This window comes from Nerophis ophidion, linkage group LG09, assembly GCF_033978795.1.
Source record: "Nerophis ophidion isolate RoL-2023_Sa linkage group LG09, RoL_Noph_v1.0, whole genome shotgun sequence".
In the NCBI taxonomy this organism is placed as follows: Eukaryota; Metazoa; Chordata; class Actinopteri; order Syngnathiformes; family Syngnathidae; genus Nerophis; species Nerophis ophidion.
In genome coordinates this window covers 58,189,303-58,214,862 of record NC_084619.1, presented here as the reverse complement: position 1 = coordinate 58,214,862, position 25,560 = coordinate 58,189,303, and the positions used below count along the sequence as shown (strand labels likewise).

At 39.5% G+C, this 25,560-nt stretch overlaps 1 protein-coding gene across 3 annotated transcripts in view; it reads left to right on the top strand.

The window, feature by feature from the left end:
• The window catches only part of peli1b (pellino E3 ubiquitin protein ligase 1b), an 89,567-nt gene extending 64,633 nt beyond the window's left edge, over positions 1-24,934 (top strand). For all 3 annotated transcript variants that reach the window (XM_061911340.1, XM_061911341.1, XM_061911342.1), the window contains 4 exons: positions 394-495; positions 10,580-10,777; positions 10,857-11,045; positions 15,174-24,934. In XM_061911340.1, coding sequence (XP_061767324.1) covers positions 394-495; positions 10,580-10,777; positions 10,857-11,045; positions 15,174-15,752 — 1,068 coding nt within the window. In that variant the 3' untranslated portion in view covers positions 15,753-24,934. The remainder of the gene's footprint in view (positions 1-393; positions 496-10,579; positions 10,778-10,856; positions 11,046-15,173) is intronic.
• The last annotated feature ends 626 nt before the right edge of the window (positions 24,935-25,560 follow it).

Here is a 25,560-nt window from a genome sequence, read left to right as displayed (position 1 = left end):
TTGCGGACACTATAGCTGCAAGTGCATAAAAAACTTGATTCGTTTGGTAATGTCACATCTCTTCTACAGCTTGTCTGTCACAGTAAAAGCGAACAAGTCGCATAGTTTATTTCAGGTCAAAGGAGAACATTTACTGGAACACTGTGACTGTTTATAAGACAGCGGCGTGCAAATGGATCACTTGGAAGTGACAGTGTCATCCAAGGAAGGAGCTAGTAGAAGTGTGTGTTGGACATCTGTACTTAATATAGAGGTCAGGTTTGAGGTCACTTTACACGTCTGGAAACGTGATTGTTGCGCGGGTGGTCCTGAGATCTTTTGGATTTTTACTGCAGGTCCCTCGTGGCTTCAGTCGCTGGTTCTTATCCGTCTCCTCTCTCCTTCTCCCTGCAGGCCATCAGCAACAAAGACCAGCACAGCATCTCCTACACTCTGTCCCGAGTCCAGACGGTGGTGGTGGAGTACACCCACGACAGTAACGTAGACATGTTCCAGGTAACATCTTCACCCTACTTGCTTTGTTGTTTTTATTCATAGCATCTTGACATGTACCATAAGGCGAGGATGACACAAAATCTACAAACAACTTAGAAACAAAAACTATATTTTGATGAAAACCTTGATAAGAATTAAAATACAGCAATTATAAAAAAATGTTTTTTTTTGTTTGTTTTTTTGTCTTTTTCAAACCTATCCTGTTCAGCTACATGGGCGAATATTATTGTTGATCAAGATGCTCGTATATACTGTACATATTTACTTTTCAAAACACAATTGTGAGATACTTAATGTTGCCTTATTTATGTTTACTGTGTTTTCCATACTATAGAGCAGTGGTCCTCAACCTTTTTGTATCCGCGGACCGGTCGGTCAACGCTTAATAATTTCTCCCGCGGCCCGGGTGGGGGGGTGTCCTTTTTTTTTCTTTTTTTTTTTTTTCTTCTTTGTCATGAAAAAGGGACGTTTTTGTCATGAAAAAGGGAGTTTTTTGTGGTTGGTGCACTATTTGTAAGTGTATACTGTGTTTTTTATGTTGATTTAATCATAAAAAAAAATTTAAAATGTATTTTTTTTTTTTTTTTTTTTTTATAAAAAATTCTTCTGCGGCCCGGAAACAATCGGGCCACGGCCCGGTACCGCGGCCCGGTGGTTGGGGACCACTGCTATAGAGAACCCCGGTATATAAGCCACACCCACTAAATCTAAGAAAACATGTTTGTTTTCCATGTACAGTATTAGCCGCACCAGACTATAAACCACAGATATATATGATGCATATATATATATATATATATATGAACATATATATATATATATATATATGTTTTTTTATATACCTTAATTGTTACCAAACAGTGTCTGTAAGGGCAGTAAAACGGCTGATCAAACAAAACAGAAGTCATGGACCCACTAGCTGCGGAAGCTACCTCTCCAATCAGCTAAACAGACTCAATAACTCCACGGTGACGTTTTGGTGGATTTACTGCAGAGTTTGTGAATCGCAAAAGATACAAAAATAATACCATTCTAAGTGAATAATACTAACACAGACACTCGTCAACATACCAGCATAATAGCTAATGCTAACGATGCTAGCTTGATTACAGTATCGCAGCAAGTACAAATATGCATGAAAACTCTCCTACAGACATCACACATGGGACGGTTTAGTAAGTCAAAGTTGTTTTAGTTATATTGTAAAACTTACAAACATTATTTGGAGTGACGAATGAAGAATCCATATTAGTAGAAACGCTACGGATGACAAGACTACCGAACGGCGCTTTTACTTCCGGTTGAAAACACTAAATGGAAGGAGACTGCAGCACCTGCAATGAGCAAACTCTTCCAAAAGATAACGCCTTAACACTAACAATAAAATAAATGTATATTTTAGTTTTTTTTGACAATTTGTATAAAACCGTCAGCGAAGAAAAATCCTTTAATTGGCTGCACCGTTTTATAAGACACATGGTTCAAAGTGCAGAGAAAAAGTAGCAGCTCATAGTCCGGAATGCTTCAACTGGGTTTGTTTGAAAGTAACATAAAGCATTTAATGGCACTTATATTACTTACAGATTATTAAATGTATTCAGTTTAATCCCAACAGCTTTAGCTTCCGCCCGCAACCCTGAGAGAGACAAGCGGTAGAAGATGAATGGATGAATTTTTACTGGTGTTATTATTAATTAAAATGAAGAAGTTCAGGTGTAATACTTGAAAGAGCCGTGCTGTGGTGTAAACACGTACGTCAATGATGATGATATCATGTTCACGTAGAGGTCGTCATGAAGCAGACACCAAAAGTGTCGTCATGGGACTTGCCAAGGTCAAAGTTATTCTTTTTTATGCGCTATTTTATCCCCACTTTTGGGAAAAGGAGCAGCAAGTGGCATTCACTCCACGGCCCTCCTAAGTAGCAGCTCGTGGATTCTCGTTTATTAATGAAGATGCCGATCAATTATTCATCTTCAGGCGTCAACATTGTCCAAAGTGCCTTCTTAAAGTCACCTTGATGGCGCTTTAGTGAGGGGGGCGTGGCCGCCGCTGGTGCTTAAGTCGTGAGTCATTTGGCTGTTAAGCGCCGCAAACATCATCAATGTCATGGTTATTATTATGGGATGGAGGGACCAACTAATCACACTGATTTTTATTTTATATAGCTTAAATAAACTTTACATCTGCATTATTATTATATTTTGTTTATACATATTTTACATCAACATTATTATAACTATAATTATAATTATTATACTCCTCTCTGAGCTGCAACCTTATCGTGGTAGAGGAGTTTGCGTGTCCCAATGATCCTAGGAGCTATGTTGTCCGGGGGCATAAAGCCCCCTGGTAGGGTCTCCCAAGGCAAACAGGTTCTAGGTGAGGGATCAGACAAAGAGCTGCTCGAAGACCTTTATGAAGAAGAAACATCATGGACCCAGATTTCCCTCGCCCGGACGCGGGTCACCGGGGCCCCCCTCTGGAGCCAGGCCCGGAGGTGGGGCACGATGGCGAGCGCCTGGTGGCCGGGCCTGTTCCCATGGGGCCCGGCCGGGCACAGCCCGAAGAGGCAACGTGGGTCCCCCCTCCAATGGGCTCACCACCCATAGCAGGGGCCATAGAGGTCGGGTGCATTGTGAGCTGGGCGGCAGCCGAAGGCAGGGCACTTGGCGGTCCGATCCTCGGCTACAGAAGCTAGCTCTTGGGACGTGGAACGTCACGTCACTGGGGGGGAAAGAGCCTGAGCTAGTGCGCGAAGTCGAGAAATTCCGGCTGGATATAGTCGGACTCACTTCGACGCACAGCAAGGGCTCTGGAACCACTTCCACTCTGGCGTTGCCGGCAGTGAGAGGCGACGGGCTGGGGTGGCTATTCTTGTTTCCCCCCGGCTCAAAGCCTGTACGTTGGAGTTCAACCCGGTGGACGAAAGGGTAGCCTCCCTCCGCCTTCGGGTGGGGGGACGGGTCCTGACTGTTGTTTGTGCTTATGCACCAAACAGCAGTTCAGAGTACCCACCCTTTTTGGGAACGCTCGAGGGAGTACTGGAAAGTGCTCCCCCGGGTGATTCCCTTGTCCTACTGGGAGACTTCAACGCTCACGTTGGCAACGACAGTGAAACCTGGAGAGGCGTGATTGGGAAGAATGGCCGCCCGGATCTGAACCCGAGTGGTGTTTTGTTATTGGACTTTTGTGCTCGTCACAGTTTGTCCATAACAAACACCATGTTCAAACATAAGGGTGTCCATATGTGCACTTGGCACCAGGACACCCTAGGCCGCAGTTCCATGATCGACTTTGTAGTTGTGTCATCGGATTTGCGGCCTCATGTTATGGACACTCGGGTGAAGAGAGGGGCGGAGCTTTCTACCGATCACCACCTGGTGGTGAGTTGGCTGCGATGGTGGGGGAGGATGCCGGACAGACCTGGGAGGCCCAAACGCATTGTGAGGGTCTGCTGGGAACGTCTGGCAGAGTCTCCTGTCAGACAAAGTTTCAATTCCCACCCCCGGAAGAACTTTGAACATGTCACGAGGGAGGTGCTGGACATTGAGTCCGAGTGGACCATGTTCCGCACCTCTATTGTCGAGGCGGCAGATCGGAGCTGTGGCCGCAAGGTAGTTGGTGCCTGTCGGGGCGGCAATCCTAATACCCCTTGGTGGACACCAGCGGTGAGGGATGCCGTCAAGCTGAAGAAGGAGTCCTATCGGGTCCTTTTGGCTCATAGGACTCCGGAGGCAGTGGACAGGTACCGACAGGCCAAGCGGTGTGCAGCTTCAGCGGTCGCGGAGGCAAAAACTCGGACATGGGAAGAGTTCGGGGAAGCCATGGAAAACGACTTCCGGACGGCTTCGAAGCGATTCTGGACCACCGTCCGCTGCCTCAGGAAGGGGAAGCAGTGCACTATCAACACCGTGTATGGTGCGGATGGTGTTCTGCTGACCTCGACTGCGGATGTTGTGGATAGGTGGAAGGAATACTTCGAAGACCTCCTCAATCCCACCAACACGTCTTCCTATGAGGAAGCAGTGCCTGGGGAGTCTGTGGTGGTCTCTCCTATTTCTGGGGCTGAGGTCGCTGAGGTAGTTAAAAAGCTCCTCGGTGGCAAGGCCCCAGGGGTGGACGAGATCCGCCCGGAGTTCCTTAAGGCTCTGGATGCTGTGGGGCTGTCTTGGTTGACAAGACTTTGCAGCATCGCGTGGACATCGGGGGCGGTACCTCTGGATTGGCAGACCGGGGTGGTGGTTCCTCTCTTTAAGAAGGGGGACCGGAGGGTGTGTTCCAACTATCGTGGGATCACACTCCTCAGCCTTCCCGGTAAGGTTTATTCAGGTGTACTGGAGAGGAGGCTACGTCGGATAGTCGAACCTCGGATTCAGGAGGAACAGTGTGGTTTTCGTCCTGGTCGTGGAACTGTGGACCAGCTCTATACTCTCGGCAGGGTTCTTGAGGGTGCATGGGAGTTTGCCCAACCAGTCTACATGTGCTTTGTGGACTTGGAGAAGGCATTCGACCGTGTCCCTCGGGAAGTCCTGTGGGGAGTGCTCAGAGAGTATGGGGTATCGGACTGTCTTATTGTGGCGGTCCGTTCCCTGTACGATCAGTGCCAGAGCTTGATCCGCATTGCCGGCAGTAAGTCGAACACATTTCCAGTGAGGGTTGGACTCCGCCAAGGCTGTCCTTTGTCACCGATTCTGTTCATAACTTTTATGGACAGAATTTCTAGGCGCAGTCAAGGCGTTGAGGGGTTCCGGTTTGGTAACCGCAGGATTAGGTCTCTGCTTTTTGCAGATGATGTGGTCCTGATGGCTTCATCTGACCGGGATCTTCAGCTCTAGCTGGATCGGTTCGCAGCCGAGTGTGAAGCGACCGGAATGAGAATCAGTACCTCCAAGTCCGAGTCCATGGTTCTCGCCCGGAAAAGGGTGGAGTGCCATCTCCGGGTTGGGGAGGAGACCCTGCCCCAAGTGGAGGAGTTCAAGTACCTAGGAGTCTTGTTCACGGGTGAGGGAAGAGTGGATCGTGAGATCGACAGGCGGATCGGTGCGGCGTCTTCAGTAATGCGGACGTTGTACCGGTCCGTTGTGGTGAAGAAGGAGCTGAGCCGGAAGGTAAAGCTCTCAATTTACCGGTCGATCTACGTTCCCATCCTCACCTATGGTCATGAGCTTTGGGTCATGACCGAAAGGATAAGATCACGGGTACAAGCGGCCGAAATGAGTTTCCTCCGCCGTGTGGCGGGGCTCTCCCTTAGAGATAGGGTGAGAAGCTCTGCCATCCGGGAGGAACTCAAAGTAAAGCCGCTGCTCCTTCACATCGAGAGGAGCCAGATGAGGTGGTTTGGGCATCTGGTCAGGATGCCACCCGAACGCCTCCCTAGGGAGGTGTTTAGGGCACGTCCAACCGGTAGGAGGCCACGGGGAAGACCCAGGACACGTTGGGAAGACTATGTCTCCCGGCTGGCCTGGGAACGCCTCGGGATCCCCCGGGAAGAGCTAGACGAAGTGGCTGGGGAGAGGGAAGTCTGGGTTTCCCTGCTTAGGCTGTTGCCCCCGCGACCCGACCTCGGATAAGCGGAAGATGATGGATGGATTATTATAACTAGCTTAAATATATATTTACATCAGCATTATTTTATTTAGCTTAAATATATTTTACATCAGCATTATTTTCTTTCATTTAAATTAATATTTACATGAGCATTATTTTCTTTAATTTTCAAATATATATTTACATCAGCATTATTTTATTTATTTTAAATATATACTTAGAACAGCATTATTTATTTTAAATCTATATTTACATCCGCATTGTTTTATTTAGTTTAAATATATACTTACATCAGCCTTATTTTATTTAGCTTAAATATATTTTATTTAAGCTATGTCCAAAATGTTACCTCCCAGGACACTAAACAAAAAAATCCATCAGCTTTGTTTGATAGTTAATATTGTAGTTTCATAGGGATTATTGTAGTTTTAGTGTTTTTACTTAGTTTAATAGTTATTAACATAGTTTATTAGTTATTTTAGTTCATTTTAAATGTATTAATGTTGTTTAACAGGGATTTTGGTTAGTTAAATAGTTAGTAACAAGGTTTAAGTTATTTTAGTTGGTTAAATAGTTATTACTGTAGTTTAATAGTCACTAATGTAGTTTGATATTTTTTACATAGTGTAATAGTTAATAATGCAGTTTAATGGTTATTAGTGTAGTTTAATAATTATTAGTGTAGTTTAATAGTTATTTTACGTAGCTTAATAGTTATTAGTATAGTTTAATTGTTATTGGTGTAATTTCATTATAGTATTGTCTTATTATTATTGTAGTTTGATAGTTATTAGTGTAGTTTAATAATTACTAATATCATTTAACAGTTATAAATGTGGTTTAATAGTTATTAATGTGGTTTAATAAGTATTCCAATAGCTATTAGGATAGTCTAACAGTTATTGATGTAGTTTGATATTTATTTTAGTTATTTTAATAGGCATTATTGACATTTAATAGTTCTTAGAGTTGTTTTAGTTTGTTTAATAGTTTTTCAATTAAATAGTTTTTAGGTATTTTACGTAGCTTAATCGTTATTAGTATAATTTAATGGTTATTGGTGGAGTTTGATAATAGTATGGTTTAATCATTATTGTAGTTTAATAGTTAGTACTGTAGTTTAATAATTGTTAATATAATTGAACAGTTATTCATGTGATTTAATAGTTAATCTAATAGTTATTAGGGTAGTTTAACAGTCATTAATGTAGTTTGATAATTATTTGTTATTTTAATAGTTATTATTGACGTTTATTAGTTATTTGTGAGGTGTTTTAGTTAGTTTGATGGTTTTTCAATAAAAAAAAATGTTTGTTTAAGATGAGGTGGCGACTTGTCCAGGGTGTACCCCGCCTTCCGCCCGATTGTAGCTGAGATAGGCGCCAGCGCCCCCCGCGACCCCAAAAGGGAATAAGCGGTAGAAAATGGATGGATGGATGGACGTTTTTATAGTTTAATAATTATTTTAGTGTAATAATAAGAACAATACATTTTACTTATAAGGTGCCTCTCTGGGCACTCAAGGACACCGTACGGAATCAAAACAATAAAATCAATTGGATAAAAACAACAACAACAACAACAACAACAAAGATCGATAAGATAATTGTTTATATATTAGTGTAGTTTAATGTTTCTTATTGTAGTTTTAATAGTTGTTTAAGGTAATAGCTATATTAGTTTAATGTTTATCATCGTAGTTTGATTGTCATTTAAGGGAGTTAAATGGTTATTGATGTAGTTTAAACATTATTTTAGGTATTTTAATAGTTATTGTAGTTAGTTTAATAGTTATTAATGTGGTTTAAACATTATTTTAGTCCGTTTAACAGTTATTTTAGTTAGTTTCATATTTATTAACGTAGTTGTAACAGTTATTTTAGGTACCGGCAGTTCAACAGATCCCTGCTGTTCTCTGGAGTTACATTCCAAGATTCCTCAGATCCCTCACCACAAATGGAGAAACACTGAATAATGGACGCTCCCCTTAAAAGCCCTAAAAATGTGTGTGTTGTCGACGCTGTAAAGCCGATAATCTGCTGATCACAGTTATTAGACTCCTGTTAAATTCAATTTCCTACTACAGGCATAGTGTAAATATTGTTCTTGCAAAACGTGACGTGACACAACGTCGCGTCTCATCAACGCGTCTTCCTGCTGGAAAATGTTTTAGTGACTCTTCTACCCTGCAGATAGCGCCACCAAACCAATTTAATTTAGAAAACCTTCAAAAAATAAAAATAAATGAAATTTATAGCTAAGGAAATACATTTGGGAATAAGCAGTGATTTACTTTATCTAATAATGCATGATTTTATTCAAGAATATGTTTAATTTTGGGGGAATATTCCAAAGGGCCTTTTTTACACGCTGGTAGCAACCAAACGTGACTAGGCGCTAAAAGTCTTCATCTGCCCGGTGGCAGAAAAACAAAGGTCTGTATGGAGAAATAGGTCGAGCCGCCATGCAAGTTTCATTTCAAAGCTATTTAATATTCATGCCCATCCCCCGCCTGGAGGGCGGAGGTTAAGCCGCAGGGCGCGTCTGACTGGGGAGCAGAGGATGAAACTGCAGAAACGCCATGGATGGACGGCAGAGGGAGGAGAGTACAACGCCGTTTCGCTCATCATTGCTGGAGGAACATTGAATTGACAGAAGTATTGGGACATAACTAATTTTTATTGGATTTATTGTCGTACGGTGGAGGGTTGTCAAGTCGACGTCAGAGTGACAATTTTCATGAAAAAGTACATGATCCAGGACAATGGCAAAAGCCGATCCCCTTAGGCTGATGATACTTTATAATAATAATAATAATAGATTTTATCTGTAAAAATAAAAAAAAGCACTTTACATTGAGTAAACAAGCTCAAAGTGCTACAGTTTAATAAAATTAAAATATCCATCCATCCATCCATTTTCTGCAGCTTGTCCCGTTCGGGGTCGCGGGGTGGGGGTGGGGTCGCTGGAGCCTATCTCAGCTGCATTCGGGCAGAAGGCCACCTCATCGCAGGGCCAACACAGATAGACAGAAGACATTCACACTCACATTCACACATTAGGGCCGGATAATAAAAATAAAAACTAAAACAGCCAAATAGCTACAACTAGTATGCATATAGCTAAAAAAAAAAAAAAAAGTATTTTTAAAAAGAAGGGTTTTTAAGCCTTTTTTAAAAAAGCATTCAGTCTGTGGTTCCCTCAGGTGGTCAGGGAGAGCGTTCCACAGACCGAGAGCGGCGGAGCAGAAAGCCCGGTCTCCCGTTGTTCATAGCTTTGTCTTCGGAGGTTGGAGGAGGTTAGCCTGTCCGGAGCGGTGGTGTCGTGTGGAGGATTTGAGGGTAGAGGGGGGCATTTCCATGGAGGCACTGGTGGGTTAGTAGGGACATTTCGTATTCCATCCTGAGTGGAACAGGAAGCCAGTGAAGAGATTTGAGAATTGGTGTGATATCGTCATATTTACGCACTCTCATCAGGATCCTAGCAGCACTATTAAACTTTATTTAGTTTTTGTTCCCAGGCTGACCGCGGTTGTCTATACTCAGTGTGGAGCCGCTCCCATCAATCCATCCATTTCTACTTGTTTATTCCCTTTTGGGCTCGCGGGGGCGCTGGTGCCTATCTCAGCTACAATTGGGCGGAAGACGGCGTACATCCTGGACAAGTCGCCACCTCATCACAGGGCCAACACAGATAGACAGATAACATTCACACTAACATTTACACACTAGGGCCAGATTATAAAAATAAAAACTAGAACAGCCAAATAGCTAGAACTAGTATGCATACATCTAAAAAAAGAGGCTTTTTCAAAAAGGTTGCCCCTAGTGTGTGAATGTTGTCTGTCTATCTGTGTAGCCCCGCAACCCCAAAGGGAATAAGCGGTAGGAAATGGATGGATGGATGGGTTTTTACGCCTTTTTTAAAAGCATTCACAGTCTGTAGTGCCCCCAGGTGGTCAGGGAGAGCGTTCCACAGACTGGGGGCGGCGGAGCAGAAAGCCCGGTCTCCCATTGTTCGTAAATTTGTCCTCGGAGGTTGGAGTAGGTGTCGTGTGGAGGATTTGAGAGTAGAGGGGGGCATTTCCATGGAGGCACTGGTGGGTTAGTAGGGAGACTTTGTATTCAAGCCTGATTGGAACAGGAAGCCAGTGAAGAGATTTGAGAATTGGTGTGATATCGTCATATTTCCGCACTCTCATCAGGATCATAACAGCACTATTTAACTATATTTAATTTTGGTCCCCAGGGTGACAGCGGATGTCTATACACAGTTTGGAGCCGCTCCCATCTTATGTTTTTTTTTAACCATTGCAAAAATTATATTTTACCAGCACTTAAAAACTTATATATTACTTTGTTTGGGGTCCTAATTTATATAAAAAAAAGGTAAATACACACAAAAAAGTAGTGTTTACACAAGCATGTATTTTAATATTTTAGGAATATTTTATTTTAGAATGGTGTGCCTCAGAGTCAATCGGGGAAAAGCCTGGAGCCGGACCATCAAAAAGTTTTATATGTTGTGTTTCCAGGTGGGTCGTTCCACAGAGAGCCCCATAGACTTCGTGGTGACGGACACGGTGGCGGGCAGCCAGAGCAACGCCGACGCACAAACGGTCCAGAGCACCATCTCCCGCTTCGCCTGCCGCATCATCTGCCAGCGCACGCCGCCCTACAGCGCACGCATCTACGCGGCGGGCTTCGACTCCTCCAAGAACATCTTCCTCGGGGTGCGCGGACGCTCCAAGGAAAAAAGGCAGGAAGAGATGACGCAAAAGTTGACGCTTGTTTTTTTTTTTAATGGCGCAGGAGAAGGCCGCCAAGTGGAAGACGGCCGACGGGCAAATGGACGGCCTGACCACCAACGGCGTGCTGGTGATGCACCCTCGCCACGGTTTCAGCCAGGACTCCAGGCCGGGCGTGTGGCGGGAGATCTCCGTGTGCGGGAACGTCTTCACCTTACGAGAAACACGCTCGGCACAGCAGCCGGGAAAGTTGGTGAGCACATGACCGTTGTTGGCGTCGGGACAGTGGTCAGCATGCATAATAGTTGTTAGCATGAAGGACAGTTGTTAGTATCAGGACAGTGGTTAGCATGCATAATAGTTAGCATGCATAATGGTTGTTAGCATGAAGGACAGTTGTTAGTATCAGGACAGTGGTTAGCATGCATAATAGTTAGCATGCATAATGGTTGTTAGCATGCAGGACAGTTGTTAGCATCAAGACAGTTGTTAGCATGCAGGACAGTGGTTAGCATGCAGGACAGTGGTTAGCATTCAGGACAGTGGTTAGCATTCAGGACAGTGGTTAGCATTCAGGACAATTTTTAGCATGCATGACAGTGGTTAGCATTCAGAACAGTTGTTAGCATTCAGGACAGTTGTTAGCATTCATTACAGTGGTTAACATCAGGACAGTTGTTAGCATGCAGGACAGTTGTTAGCATTCAGGACAGTAGTTAGCATTCAGGACAGTGGTTAGCATTCAGGACAGTTGTTAGCATTCAGGACAGTGGTTAGCATTCAGGACAATTGTTAGCATTCAGGACAGTTGTTAGCATGCAGGACAGTTGTTAGCATGCAGGACAGTGGTTAGCATGCAGGACAGTTGTTAGCATTCAGGACAATGGTTAGCATTCAGGACAGTTGTTAGCATTCAGGACAGTTGTTAGCATGCAGGACAGTTGTTAGCATTCAGGACAGTGGTTAGCATTCAGGACAGTTGTTAGCATTCAACACAGTGGTTAGCATTCAGGACAGTTGTTAGCATTCAGGACAGTTAGCATTCAGGACAGTTGTTAGCATTCAAGACAGTTGTTAGCATTCAGGACAGTTGTTAACATTCAGGAACGTAGGTGACTACCAGGTGGCGCAGTGGCCGTCACATGGCCAAAATAGAGGAAGGTCAGTCAGGAGGTTGTCAGGATGCGGTCTCCATGGCGACCAGTCTTGCTTTAGTCCTGTAGCAGGTCTCTGATTGGTCACTTGGACAAAGTTCCTTTGTGTGAAGCGCAAGGAAACACTGCCCCCCTGTGTCAGGAGAAGGGAACTACAAGTCCAACAATGCACCTGTCTGCTTGTTCCTCCACTTCTAGAAGTCCTTCATGTTTGTCAACATGACATTATATGCTGACCATGTAGCACATACATCGCCACACATATCTATCGAATTTTGGACTCACTTCATGACTTAATTAGGCACTAGAAATATTTTCTATTTAATATGTACCCTATTTAATCCTAATTTGTTAATTTAATTATTAAAAGTTTTTTTTTGTCATGTTTTCTTACTTTAATCACACTACACAAACTATGTACACTTATTGTTTGATTTGTAATATTTATTTTCTCGGCTTCATCACTACTTATTTAATCTACCATTTACATTTTTGAGTCAACATTTTTACTCCAGTATTTATTTATGTATTTTTTAAAGCATTTTCACTTATTTCATTCACTCAACATTGAAATAAAAAACAATTGATAGAACATTAAGATAAATAATGATCTACAAGGGTCCGAAAGAACCATAAACTTATATCTTTAGTTCCTATAAAAAAAAGTTGTTATGATTTACTCAAAACTACATTATGGTGGGTCACATAAAATAACGTGACAGAAAATATCAAATAAAGTTGTGGGCCTCATTAATTGACGTGCTGGGCCAATTTAAATGTGACTGACAATAAAAATTGAAGTAGTGGGCGATGTTAAATGACGTGGCGGGCCACTAATAAATGATGTGACTGACAATAAAAATTTAAGTGGTGGGCCATTTAAATGATGTGGTGGGCCAAATTAAATGATGTGACCGACAATAAAAATTTAAGTAGTGGGCCACATTGAATGATGTCACCGACAATAAAAATTTAAGTTGTGGGCCACATTAACTGATGTGACCAACAACAAATATTTAAGTAGTGGGCCAAATTAAATGACGTGGTGGGCCACGTTAAATAATGTGATTGACAATAAAAATTTAAGTGGTGGGCCATTTAAATGATGTGGTGGGCCAAATTAAATGATGTGACCGACAAAAAAAATTTGAGTGGTGGGTTCACGTTAAATGACGTGGCGGGCCACGTAAAAATTATGTGACCAACTATAAAATTTAAGCGATGGGCCACGTTAAGTGACGTGGTGGGCCACATTGAATGATGTCACCGACAATAAAAATGTAAGTAATGGGCCACGTTGAATGATGTCACCGACAATAAAAATGTAAGTAGTGGGCCACCTTGAATGATGTCACCGACAATAAAAATGTAAGTAGTGGGCCACGTTAACTGATGTGACCAACAATAAATATTTAAGTAGTGGGCCAAATTAAATGTAGTGGTGGGCCAAGTTAAATAATGTGATCGACAATAAAAATTTAAGTGGTGGGCCATTTAAATGATGTGGTGGGCCAAATTAAATGATGTGACCGACAAAAAAAATTTGAGTGGTGGGTCACGTTAAATGACGTGGCGGGCCAAATAAAAATTATGTGACCAACTATAACATTTAAGCGATGGGCCACATTAAGTGACGTGGTGGGCCACGTTGAATGATGTCACCGACAATAAAAATTTAAGTAGTGGGCCACTTTAAATGATGTGACCAACAATAAATATTTAAGTAGTGGGCCATTTAAATGACGTGGTGGGCCAAATTAAATGTGACCCACAATACAAATTTAAGAGGTGGATCACAAATGATGTAGCGGGCCATGTTAAATGATGTGACAGACAATAAAAATTTAATTGGTGGGCCATGAATAAATGACGTGGTGGACCACAATAAATGACATGGTGGACCACATTAAATGATGTGACCGACAATAAAAATGTAAGTTGTGGGTCACTTAAATGATGTGATGGGCCACGTTAAAATGATGTCACCGACAATAAAAATGTAAGTTGTGGGTCACTTAAATGATGTGATGGGCCACATTTAAAATGATGTGACCGACAATAAAAATTTAAACGCTGGGCCATTTAAATGATGTGGTGGGCCACTAATAAATGATGTGACCGACAATATAAATTTAAGTGGTAGGTCACATTAAATGACGTGGTGGGCCACAATAAATTATGTGAGTGACAATAAAAAATGTATGTAGTTCGCCATGTTAAAATGACGTGACAGACAATAAAAATGTAAGTGGTGGGCCACATTAAATTATGTGACTAACAAATATTTAAGTAGTGGGCCACATTAAATGATGTGCTGGGCCATTTTTAATTGATGTTACTGACAATAAAAAATTAAGTAGTGGGCCACAATGAATGATGTGGCGGGCCACGTAGAAAATTATGTGACCGACAATAAAAAATTTAAGTGATTGGCCACATTAAGTGACGTGGTGGGCCACATTGAATGATGTCACCGACAATAAAAATTTAAGTAGTGGGCCACATTGAATGATGTCACAGACAATAAAAATGTAAGTAGTGGGCCACATTGAATGATGTCACAGACAATAAAAATTTAAGTAGTGGTCCAATTTAATGATGTGACCAACAATAAATATTTATGTAGTGGACCAGATTAAATGACGTGGTGGGCCACTTTAAATGAAGTGACCGACAATAGAAATTTAAGTAGTGGGCCACACTAAATAATGTGACCGACAATAAACAATACAAAATACTGTACAATATACAAAAGACTATAGAAATACAAAATACTGTACAATATACAAAAGACCGTAGAAATACAAAATACTGTACAATATACAAAAGTCTATAGAAATACAAAATACTGTACAATATACAAAAGACTGTAGAAATACAAAATACTGTACAATATACAAAAGACTGTAGAAATACAAAATACTGTACAATATACAAAAGTCTATAGAAATACAAAATACTGTACAATATACAAAACACTATAGAAATACAAAATACTGTACAATATACAAAAGACTGTAGAAATACAAAATACTGTACAATATACAAAAGTCTATAGAAATACAAAATCCTGTACAATATACAGAACAAGACAAGAGTCCCGAAGAAGGTGTGTACTAAAAAGGGGAAAGATGGAATCGGCTTCTTCCCCCTCCTTGTCAGAGCGCCTGAGTTGGTTCACGTGACTTTTGAGAAGGCGACGCTCATCCACAGTGTGCCTCTTTCAGGTGGAGGCGGAGTCTCAGGACCTGGAGGACGGCTCCCTCATCGACCTCTGCGGCGCCACGCTACTGTGGCGCACCGCCGAGGGTCTGTCGCGCACGCCCACCCTCAAGCACCTGGAGGCGCTGCGTCAGGAGATCAACGCGGCGCGGCCCCAGTGCCCCGTGGGTTTCAACACGCTGGCCTTCCCCTCCATGCGGCGCAAGGACACACCGGACGAGAAGCAGCCGTGGGCGTACCTGCGCTGCGGCCACGTGCACGGCTACCACAACTGGGGCAACCACCGCGAGGAGCGGGAGGGCCGTGAGCGCTGCCAGCGCGAGTGCCCCATGTGCCGCGCCAAGGGGCCCTACGTGCCGCTGTGGCTGGGCTGCGAGGCGGGCTTCTACGTGGACGCCGCCCCGCCCACGCACGCCTTCCACCCCTGCGGCCACGTGTGCTCGGAGAAGACGGCCGCCTTCTGGAGCCAGATCCCGCTGCCGCACGGCACGCACACCTTCCACGCCGCCTGTCCCTTCTGCGCCCAGCAGCTGAGCGGCGAGCAGGGCTTCGTCAGACTCATCTTCCAAGGCCCGCTGGACTAGCAGGCAGGCCACGCCCCCCTCCCCCTGCCGTCCTTTGGGAACGTTCTCTCCTCCAACCGGGAACTTCTCTCGTCCTCTTTCCCGTTTGTAAGTGACCTTTGTACTCTTTTTTCATGGCGCACTGCAAAGAGTTCTATATTTTCACCAGCTGCTGGAGAACCTTGGTGATGGTGACATTATTTATCAGGGGTGTCCAAACCTTTTCCACACAAACATCAACGCGTGATTCATTTCCAAAACCAATACACTATTCATCCTTTTTAACCTTCAGGGCTCCAAAAAGTCATAAACATTTTGAAAATAAGTCATACTGTACATTTTATTTTATTTTATTTTTTCTTATTCAATGCTTAAATCTCGACATCAACTTCAGGTTTATCTGTCGATATAACTGTTGACATTTTTTTTTTTTTTTTTTGTCCAAACCCAGTTTTTAATGCCAAAAACACAAAATATGCAATCTTTTCCCCCCAAAAAGTGGAATATTTGGTTGTAAGTCATTGGAACCTTAAATATGTCAATGATTCATTACAATATTGATTTTAACTCATAATTTTTTTGAGTAATGACAGTTTAAAAAAATTATCCCACTCAAACGGGGATATATATATATATATATATATATTTATATATATATGTTTATGTATAAGTTTATTTGAAATAGGAACAGATACAGAAACATAGTTATCTGAAAGAGTTATCCAATGTATGCATCATTGTGTTTGTAGCCAAAGCTAATTTACAACATTTGTCCCCAACAACACAGATCCAACATCAATAAATAGGAAAGCAAAAAGAATGAGGCAAAGATGAGTCAATGATAATGATAATAGCAATAATAAAGACAAAGTGTAAACTAAATAAAAGCCAATAATAATAATAACACAGACAAAGTGCAGACCAAATTAAAAAACAATTAGTAAAAATTAATAAAAACGTATATATATATATATATATATATATATGTATATACACATATATATATATGTATATACATATATATATATAAATGTACACATACATACATATATACACATATATATATATATATATATATATATATATATATATATATAGAAGGACCCAATTGTAAAAAACAAGTCAAACATCTTTTTAATTCAACACTTAAGTCTCTAGAAGTCTCTCGATCAGTGTTTTTCCCCCCCACCAAGTTTCACCTCAGAAAACACTTGGCTCTCAAAGTACCACCATAATGACCAACATGAAAAGACAGTAGCATAGTAGGCCTAAGTAGTCATTAAAAACAAGCTAGATGGTTTTATTTAACAAGTATATTTAATATATGTGGCCACTGTAACATTACACACAGTTTGAACGGTAACACTGTGTTTGAATATAGGAAAATAAAACAATCAATCAATCAATCAATGTTTATTTATATAGCCCCAAATCACAAATGTCTCAAAGGACTGCACAAATCATTACGACTACAACATCCTCGGAAGAACCCACAAAAGGGCAAGGAAAACTCACACCCAGTGGGCAGGGAGAATTCACATCCAGTGGGACGCCAGTGACAATGCTGACTATGAGAAACCTTGGAGAGGACCTCAGATGTGGGCAACCCCCCCCCCCCCCCTTCTAGGGGACCGAAAGCAATGGATGTCGAGCGGGTCTAACATGATGCTGTGAAAGTTCAATCCATAGTGGCTCCAAGACAGCAGCGAGAGTCCCGTCCACAGGAAACCATCTCAAGCGGATCAGCAGCGTAGAGATGTCCCCAACCGATACAGGCGAGCGGTCCATCCTGGGTCCCGACGAGCGGTCCATCCTGGGTCCCGACGAGCGGTCCATCCTGGGTCTCGACTCTGGACAGCCAGTACTTCATCCATGGTCATCGGACCGGACCCCCTCCACAAGGGAGGGGGGGACATAGGAAAAAGAAAAGAAGCGGCAGATCAACTGGTCTAAAAAGGAGGTCTATTTAAAGGCTAGAGTATACAGATGAGTTTTAAGGTGAGACTTAAATGACTTAAAACACTGTACCTTAATCCCCCCCCCGCGTACCACTACCAGTTTGACAATCACTGGTCTCTATCAACTTCAGATTTGTGTGTACATACATACATGAATGTATATGTATATATGTGTGTATGTATATGTATAAATATGTGTGTGTATATGTATGTATATATGTATATATAATGCATATATGGGTATATATGTATGCATATGTTTAAATATCAAAGTGGAATGTTCCAATCACTTATGACAATGACAGATAAAATTAAATAAAAAACATTAAAATTATTGGAGACCCAAAAGGCTCCCATTCAAATTGTTTAATAAGTCATTCATTGTTTTTGTTGTATTTTTTACAAAGCCTAAATATCAACTTTAGATCTATCCGTTTTTTTTTGTTTTTTTACACTTTTTTGTTTTATGCCCTTTTTGTCAAAGAAAACTGTTTTGGGTTTTTTTAACGGCAAAAACACAGAATAAGCAAGATTTTCCCCGAAAACTCATATAGGTCAATAATTCAACAACATTGATTATGATGTATTATTGTCTTTTGAGCAATGACCGTTAAAAAAACAGTCTCCATGGGAGCTTTGTGTTTTTACACTCAACATTGCAATGCTTTTCTTGTTACATTTCACCTGTTTGCTCTTTTTTTCCACTTTTTATGTTTTTATTTTTTATTTTTAGCCGCACTTTGGACACCCCTGCTTTATCCAAACAGTATGGCTTATTCTTATTGCAATATACATCTTGTCAAGCTAATTTGAAGCAAGATATTTTATTTATGGCCCTTTAAGTGTCACTTCCTGTTTCACCTTTCAGATTAAGGGTATCCTGTCTTCTCTCTTTTACTTTTTTTGTTACTCACGTCTACAAGCTGCAGGTGTTTTGTTCTGAGAGCTTTTCTGTTTGTTGTATTTAAACGTTGTGTCCTCTTGTGTGTGTGTGTGTGTGTGTACGTATGTGTGTTTGTACCCCGTGTGTGTACGTACGTGTGCGTTCTTCTCTCTCGTTCAAAGCAATACGCAAACCTGAATATCGAGTGAAATTACTGCCATAACTCCACAAACACTCATGTCCAACGATTTGAAAGTTAAAACATTTTTTCAAAAATCTGCAATTAAAAAAATAATTTGCAAGTAAAATAAATTAGTCACGTAAAAAAACACTTCACTAGTACAACAATTTGTTTTTGCAAGTAAAAAAATTATTTGCCAGTAGCAAAAAAAATCCTGCGAGTAAAAAAAGAAAACACTCCACAAGTAGAAAAAATGTTCTGCAAGTAAACAAAAACATTTGCCAGTAAGAAAAAAAATATTTCCGCAATTAAAAAAATAATTAGCAAAAAACTGTGCAAGTAAAACGATAATGTGCATGTAAAAAAACAGTCCACCAGTGTAAAACAATTTTTTGCGTGTAAAAAAAATTATTCGCCAAAAAAAACAAAATTCTCCAATTAAAAAATTATTTGCAAAAAAAATTTGCAAGTAAAAAAATGTTTTTGCAAGTAAAAAAAAAAAACGATTCGCCAGAAAGAACATTTTTTAAATTCTGCAAGTAAAAAAAAAATTGCAAGTCTAAAAAACATTTTTATAAAAAAAATCTCTTCTCAAGTATAAAAAATGTTTTGCAAGTAAACAAAAACATTTGCCTGTAAGAAAAAAAAATAGTTCTGCAAGTAAAAAAATAATTAGCAAAAAAATTCTGCAAGTAAAAAAAAATTTTTGCTAAAAAAAAAAACAGTCCATGAGTATAAAACAATTTTTTGCGTGTAAAAAAAATGATTCGCAAAAAAACTACAAAATTGTCCAAGAAAAAAAATTCTGCAAGTAAAAAATGTTTTGCAGGTAAAAAAAAGATAAAAATTCGCCAAACAGAAAAAATTCTTCTGCAAGTAAAAGAAAAATTCTGCATGTAAAAAAAACATTTGCAAGTAAAAAACAAAAATTTGATTAAAAAAAAACACTTTGAGTATAAAAAGTTTTTTTGCAAGTAAAGAAAATTATTCGCAAGTTAAATAAAAAAAACCCAAACAATTCTGCTAAGTAAAATTCTGCAAGTAATAAAAAATATTAATGTAAAAAAACACTTCACGAGTGTATAAACATTTTTTTCTGTGTAAAGAAAACAATTCGCCAGTAAGAAAAATTATATCTGCTAGTAAAAAAAATTGCTATTAAAAAAAATATCTGCAAGTTAAAAAAAAAATTTCAGGTAAAAAAACACCTCACAAGTATTAAACAATTTTCTGCAAGTAAACGATTCACAAGTTAAAAAAAGTATGTAAGTGAAAGAAAACTATTTGCAAGTACAAAATACAGTTTTGCAAGTAAAAAAACGATTTGAAAATATTGAAAATTATTATTCATCAATAAAACAGTCCCGTAATTTGAACTCTACAACTACAGGTGGTGCTGTTGAGTCAATTGAAGACTGTCAGCGATACAATTACTTGCGCGTGGTGCCATCCGCTAAAACTAACAAAGAAGAAGAAGCAGGGCGGGGACTAAAAGAGCGGAAAACAAGCTAAACCTGTAAGTTTAAAGTGAAAAATACAAGTACTCTGTGGATCGCGCAAGGTGCAATTTTACTCCCAAAATTTTTAACTTGTAAATAGTTGTTATACTTTTTTAAATTGCAGAACATTTTTTATTTGCTAATCGTTGGGCGGGAGTAAAAACATTTTTTTGTGTTTGTGGAGTTTTGGCAGTAATTCCAGTCAAGTACCTGAAGCATTAATGGCCGTCTGAACAACGTCTCCTCCCTTTAACCTTTAAAGCTCACAGCCATGTAGCATCACACCAACATTTAGCATTTCTCATTAGCATTAGCACTCACGACGTCAGATGCTAATTCACCTCGCAAAAGCATTTCTAAAGTCTCGTCTTTTTTGTCAGTTACAGTAAATCATAGGGGTGGACGAAAAAAATATTCACATCCAAATCGCGATTGTTACTCATCCATATTTTAAATTGATTCATTATTTTCAACAATAGACAAAAACTATTTTTTAATTTTTATTTATAAGATTCCATTTTTTAAAAATTGTTTTTGGTCATGTGCAAGCAACCAGAAGGAGCTTTTCTAACCCGCAACCGGAAAAAAGTTTCATTAGAATTTTTATAGCAACTATAATATATTATATTTAATTAATTTAATATTTAATAATAATACATTTCGAGAACCAGTTTGAATGGAGAATCGATTCGGACACAAATCATCACCCCAGGAATCGGATCGAATCGTTAGGTGCCCAAATATTTACAAGCCTAATAAATTATGTTAATGATAGAATCTAATTAAGATACATCATCGTGAAAACAATGATATATCTTATCCCTCAACTCACTTCCGGTATTGACCACTAAAGAATCGTTCGAATGACGGTTGTGATTTTGCCACATTCTATTCCATGCAAAAATTGTTTTTTTTTTAAAAAGTCAACAACAAATTTTTTGGAGGTGAACCTTATGCTGCGTATTCTTAAGGAATTTGCAGACATGTTAAAACAGGGGTGTCCAAAGTCTGGCCCGGGGGGAACACTTTTTAAAAAATGTTACCAAAATAAAACTTAAACATTCAAAACAAGTGAAATGTAACGAGAAAATGTTGCAATGTTGACTTTGTCGGCAGTTTTTCTTTTTTAAAAAGCATATAATCAACGGAACGATCTGAGCTTGATCAAGATCAGGGGTCACCAACCTTTTTGAAACCAAGAGCTACTTCTTGGGTACTGATTAATGCAAAAGGCTACCAGTTTGATACACACTTAAATAAATTGCCAGAGGTAGCCAATTTGCTCAATTTACCTTTAATAAATAAGTAAATATATATATATATATATATATATGTATATATATATATATATGTGTGTGTGTGTATATATATATATATATATATATATATATATATATATATACATAAAAAAGGGTATTTCTGTCTGTCATACCGTCGTACATTTTTTTTTTCCTTTTACGGAAGGTTTTTTTGTAGAGAATAAATGAGGAAAAACCCACTTAATTGAACACTTTAAAAGAGGAGAAAACACGAAAAAAATGAAAACATAGTTTGTCTTAAATTTCAACTCTTTAAAATGCAAAATTCAACCGAAAAAAATGAATAGAAGAACTTGCTCATTTGAATCTTTTTGAAAAAAAAAAAAAAAAAGAATTCATGGAACCTCATTAGTAATTTTTCCTGATTAAGATTAATTTTAGAATTTTGATGACTAGTTTTAAATAGGTTAAAATCCAATCTGCAATTTGTTAGAATATATAACAAATTGGACCAAGCTACATTTCTAACAAAGACAAATCATTATTTCTGCTAGATTTTCCAGAACAAAAATTTTAAAAGAAATTTGAAACTTTGAAATAAGATTTAAATTGGATTCTACAGATTTTCTAGATTTTCCAGAATATTTTTTTTGAATTTTAATCATAATAAGTTTGAAGAAATATTTCACAAATATTGTTCGTCAAAAAAACAGAAGCTAAAATGAAGAATTAAATTAAAATGTATTTATTATTCTTTATAATAAAAAAAATAATACTTGAACATTGATTTAAATTGTCAGGAAAGAAGAGGAAGGAATTTAAAAGGTAAAAAGGTATATGAGTTTAAAAATCCTAAAATTATTTTTAAGGTTGTATTTTTTCTCTAAAATTGTCTTTCTGAAAGTTATAAGAAGCAAAAAAATAAAAATTAATTTATGTAAACAAGTGAAGATCAAGTCTTTAAAATATTTTCTTGGATTTTCAAATTCTATTTGAGTTTTGTCTCTCAGAATTAAAAATGTCGAGCAAAGCGAGACCAGCTTGCTAGTAATTAAATAAAATTAAAAAAAAGAGGCAGCTCACTTTTAAGTGCTACTATTTGAGCTATTTTTAGAACAGGCCATCGGGCGACTCATCTGGTCCTTACGGGCTACCTGGAGCCCGCGGGCACCGCCTTGGTGACCCCTGATCTAGATCATCCATCCATTTTCTACTGCTTGTCCCTTTTGCGGTGGTTGTCAAAAAAAAAGTTTTCTCGCCAAGTACTACATCGTGGCCAGCATTCAAATACAGTAGCATAGGAGGCCTAAGTATTCATTAAAAACAAGGCAGAGGTTTTATTCAACAAGTGTATTTCATATTTTTGGCCACTTTAACATTACACAACATTTGAACGTTAACACTGATAGATAGATAGATAGATAGATAGATAGATAGATAGATAGATAGAGAGATAGTACAACAAAACTTTGTTTTCAGCACAAATCCGTTCAAGATTAGACAAACAAACAGTATACAGGGTTACAGAAAAGGAACGCTGATGGGTCCCCACAAGGCACCCCGTAAAAGATGGGCAAAAAGGTAAAACGCTGGGGGAGGATGAGTAAAAAAATACAATCTAGACTGGACTCCTAAGGGGGCCCAGTCTGGAGTGGGAAAAAAAAACTCCATAGCAAAGCACATATACATATTACATCGTACATATCTAGCAACAGAGGGAAGGGAGTGCGGGGTCATGGTGGTGGGCCGCAGCTCTCAGGCGCTGACCATCCTTTCATCACCCCTATGAGATTTGCGTAGTGGGTTTGAATTGGGAAAATATATATTATAATAAATACAAAAAGCCACTGTACTTCAATCCAATCATTCTTTGGCCTACCACTAGATGGAGGCCATGTACCACTAGTGGTACTCGTACCACATATTAAAGCATTATTTTAACTGTTAAGTTGTGGCCTTTTGGCTCACCGAGACCTTTTTAGTGTGTTTTTTTTTTAAACTACAGTTGCTTACTACTACGACCCAATCAGTGGCCTAGTGGTTAGAGTGTCCGCCCTGAGATCGGTAGGTCTTGAATTCAAACCCCGGCCGCGTCATACCAAAGACTATAAAAATGGTACCCATTACCTGCCCTGCTTGGCACTCAGCATCAAGGGTTGGAATTAGGGGTTAAATCACCAAAAATGATTCCCGGGCGTGGCCACCGCTGCTGCTCACTGCTCCCCTCACCTCCCAGGGCGTGAACAAGGGGATGGGTCAAATGCAGAGGACAAATTTCACCACACCTCGTGTGTGTGTGACAATCATTGGTAGTTTGAATTTTAACTTTGAAAAAAAAAAATAAACAACCAAAATAAATGTTATGAATATTCCGCTTTGAACTTATTGGTGGGAAATATTGCATATCTTATGTTTTTTCTGTAGAAGATGGTTTTGACAAAAAAGGGCAAATACATTAAAAAAATATGTCAACCAATATTGATATAAGTTGTAGGAATACAACTTTCATTCATTCATACATGTAGGAATGAATGAAAGTTGAAAAAAATAAAATAATGCTTGCAATATTTATTGTATTGGTTTTGGAAATGAAAAATATGCAAATGGCCCCCGACTGCTTTCTGTTGTCCCCTCATAGGAAAACGTTTGGACACCCCTGCATTAGAAGTAGGAGCCGATTAAATCCACTTCCGTTTTTTTTTATTTTTTACCCATCATTCTCCAACTTTAAAATGTTTTACACACAAAACTTTAAGAGTTACCTCTTATAAAACCTCTTAAATAATTTATTCCATTGCGTTCAGCGTAGAGTCAATATGCCGTTGTGCCCATGCGCCGAAGTCAGTTCTCTACTATTTTTTGTCTAATATTTGATGTATACTGATAACCTCAAATAGTCGTCAACTACACTTTACCAATTAAAATAATTCGTCCATCTCCATTTTACTTAATTTAAATTGGAAGGGGGAAAAAAACGCCTGCGCGCAACTGATGACGTCATTAACGCTTGAAAAGACCCTTGACTCAGGTTTGTTTGACAGTTCAAATAACTCAAAGCTACGAACATTTGACTTTGCATGGCGTCACTTCCGCTTCATGCTCGCCTCAGGGAGACAAAAGTTGATGACATGTTACACACATGACTAAACTAGAGGTTATTATGTTATTATTATACCTCATTAGTTTTCATACTCATTTCCATCACTGTCCGTCCCCCCTTCCCCCTCCCCCTTGCATATCCTATGCCCAAATATGGAAGATAGGGCTTCTTTTATGATGACGCCAGCCATCCATCCACGCACCTGTTTGTGCTCGTAAAGCGAAAACAAAGAATGTTTTTTGTAATGACTTTCAACAATAAAGTGTTTAAAAAAAAAAAAAAGTGACTCTGTGGTGTTTGCAGGACTTTTTTTTTTTCTAACTTTTGTTGACATGCTCACGGTTATAATAATCAAATTGACCATTCGCTAAGCCGCACCCTCTAAGACACCGACCAATCACTGAGTAGCACACAGTAGCCCCGCCCTCCCCCAGGGAGTCTTTAATTTGTTATTTCAGTATTTAAAGGCCTACTGGAACCCACTACTACTGACCACGCAGTCTGATAGTTTATATATCAATGATGAAATATTAACATTGCAACACATGCCAATACGGCCTTTTTAGTTTACTAAATTGCAATTTTAAATTTACCGCGGAGTTTCTTGTTGAAAACATTGCGGAATGATGACGCTTATGTTGACGCGGGCTTGTGACGTTATTGGTTGGATCGGACATGTTTTCCCAACACCCCTCACGGCTAATAGTCGGCTGTTTTTATCGCATAATTACACAGTTTTTTGGACATCTGTGTTGCTGAATCTTTTGCAATTTATTCAATTAATAATGGAGACTATAAAGAATAATGCTGTTGGTGGAAAGCGGTGGATTGCAGCTGCCTTTAGCAACCGAAACACAGCCGGTGTTTCTTTGTTTGTTGTGAAGCTTTAAAGGGGAACATTATCATAATTTCAGATAAGTTAAAACCAATAAAAATTATTTCCCAGTGG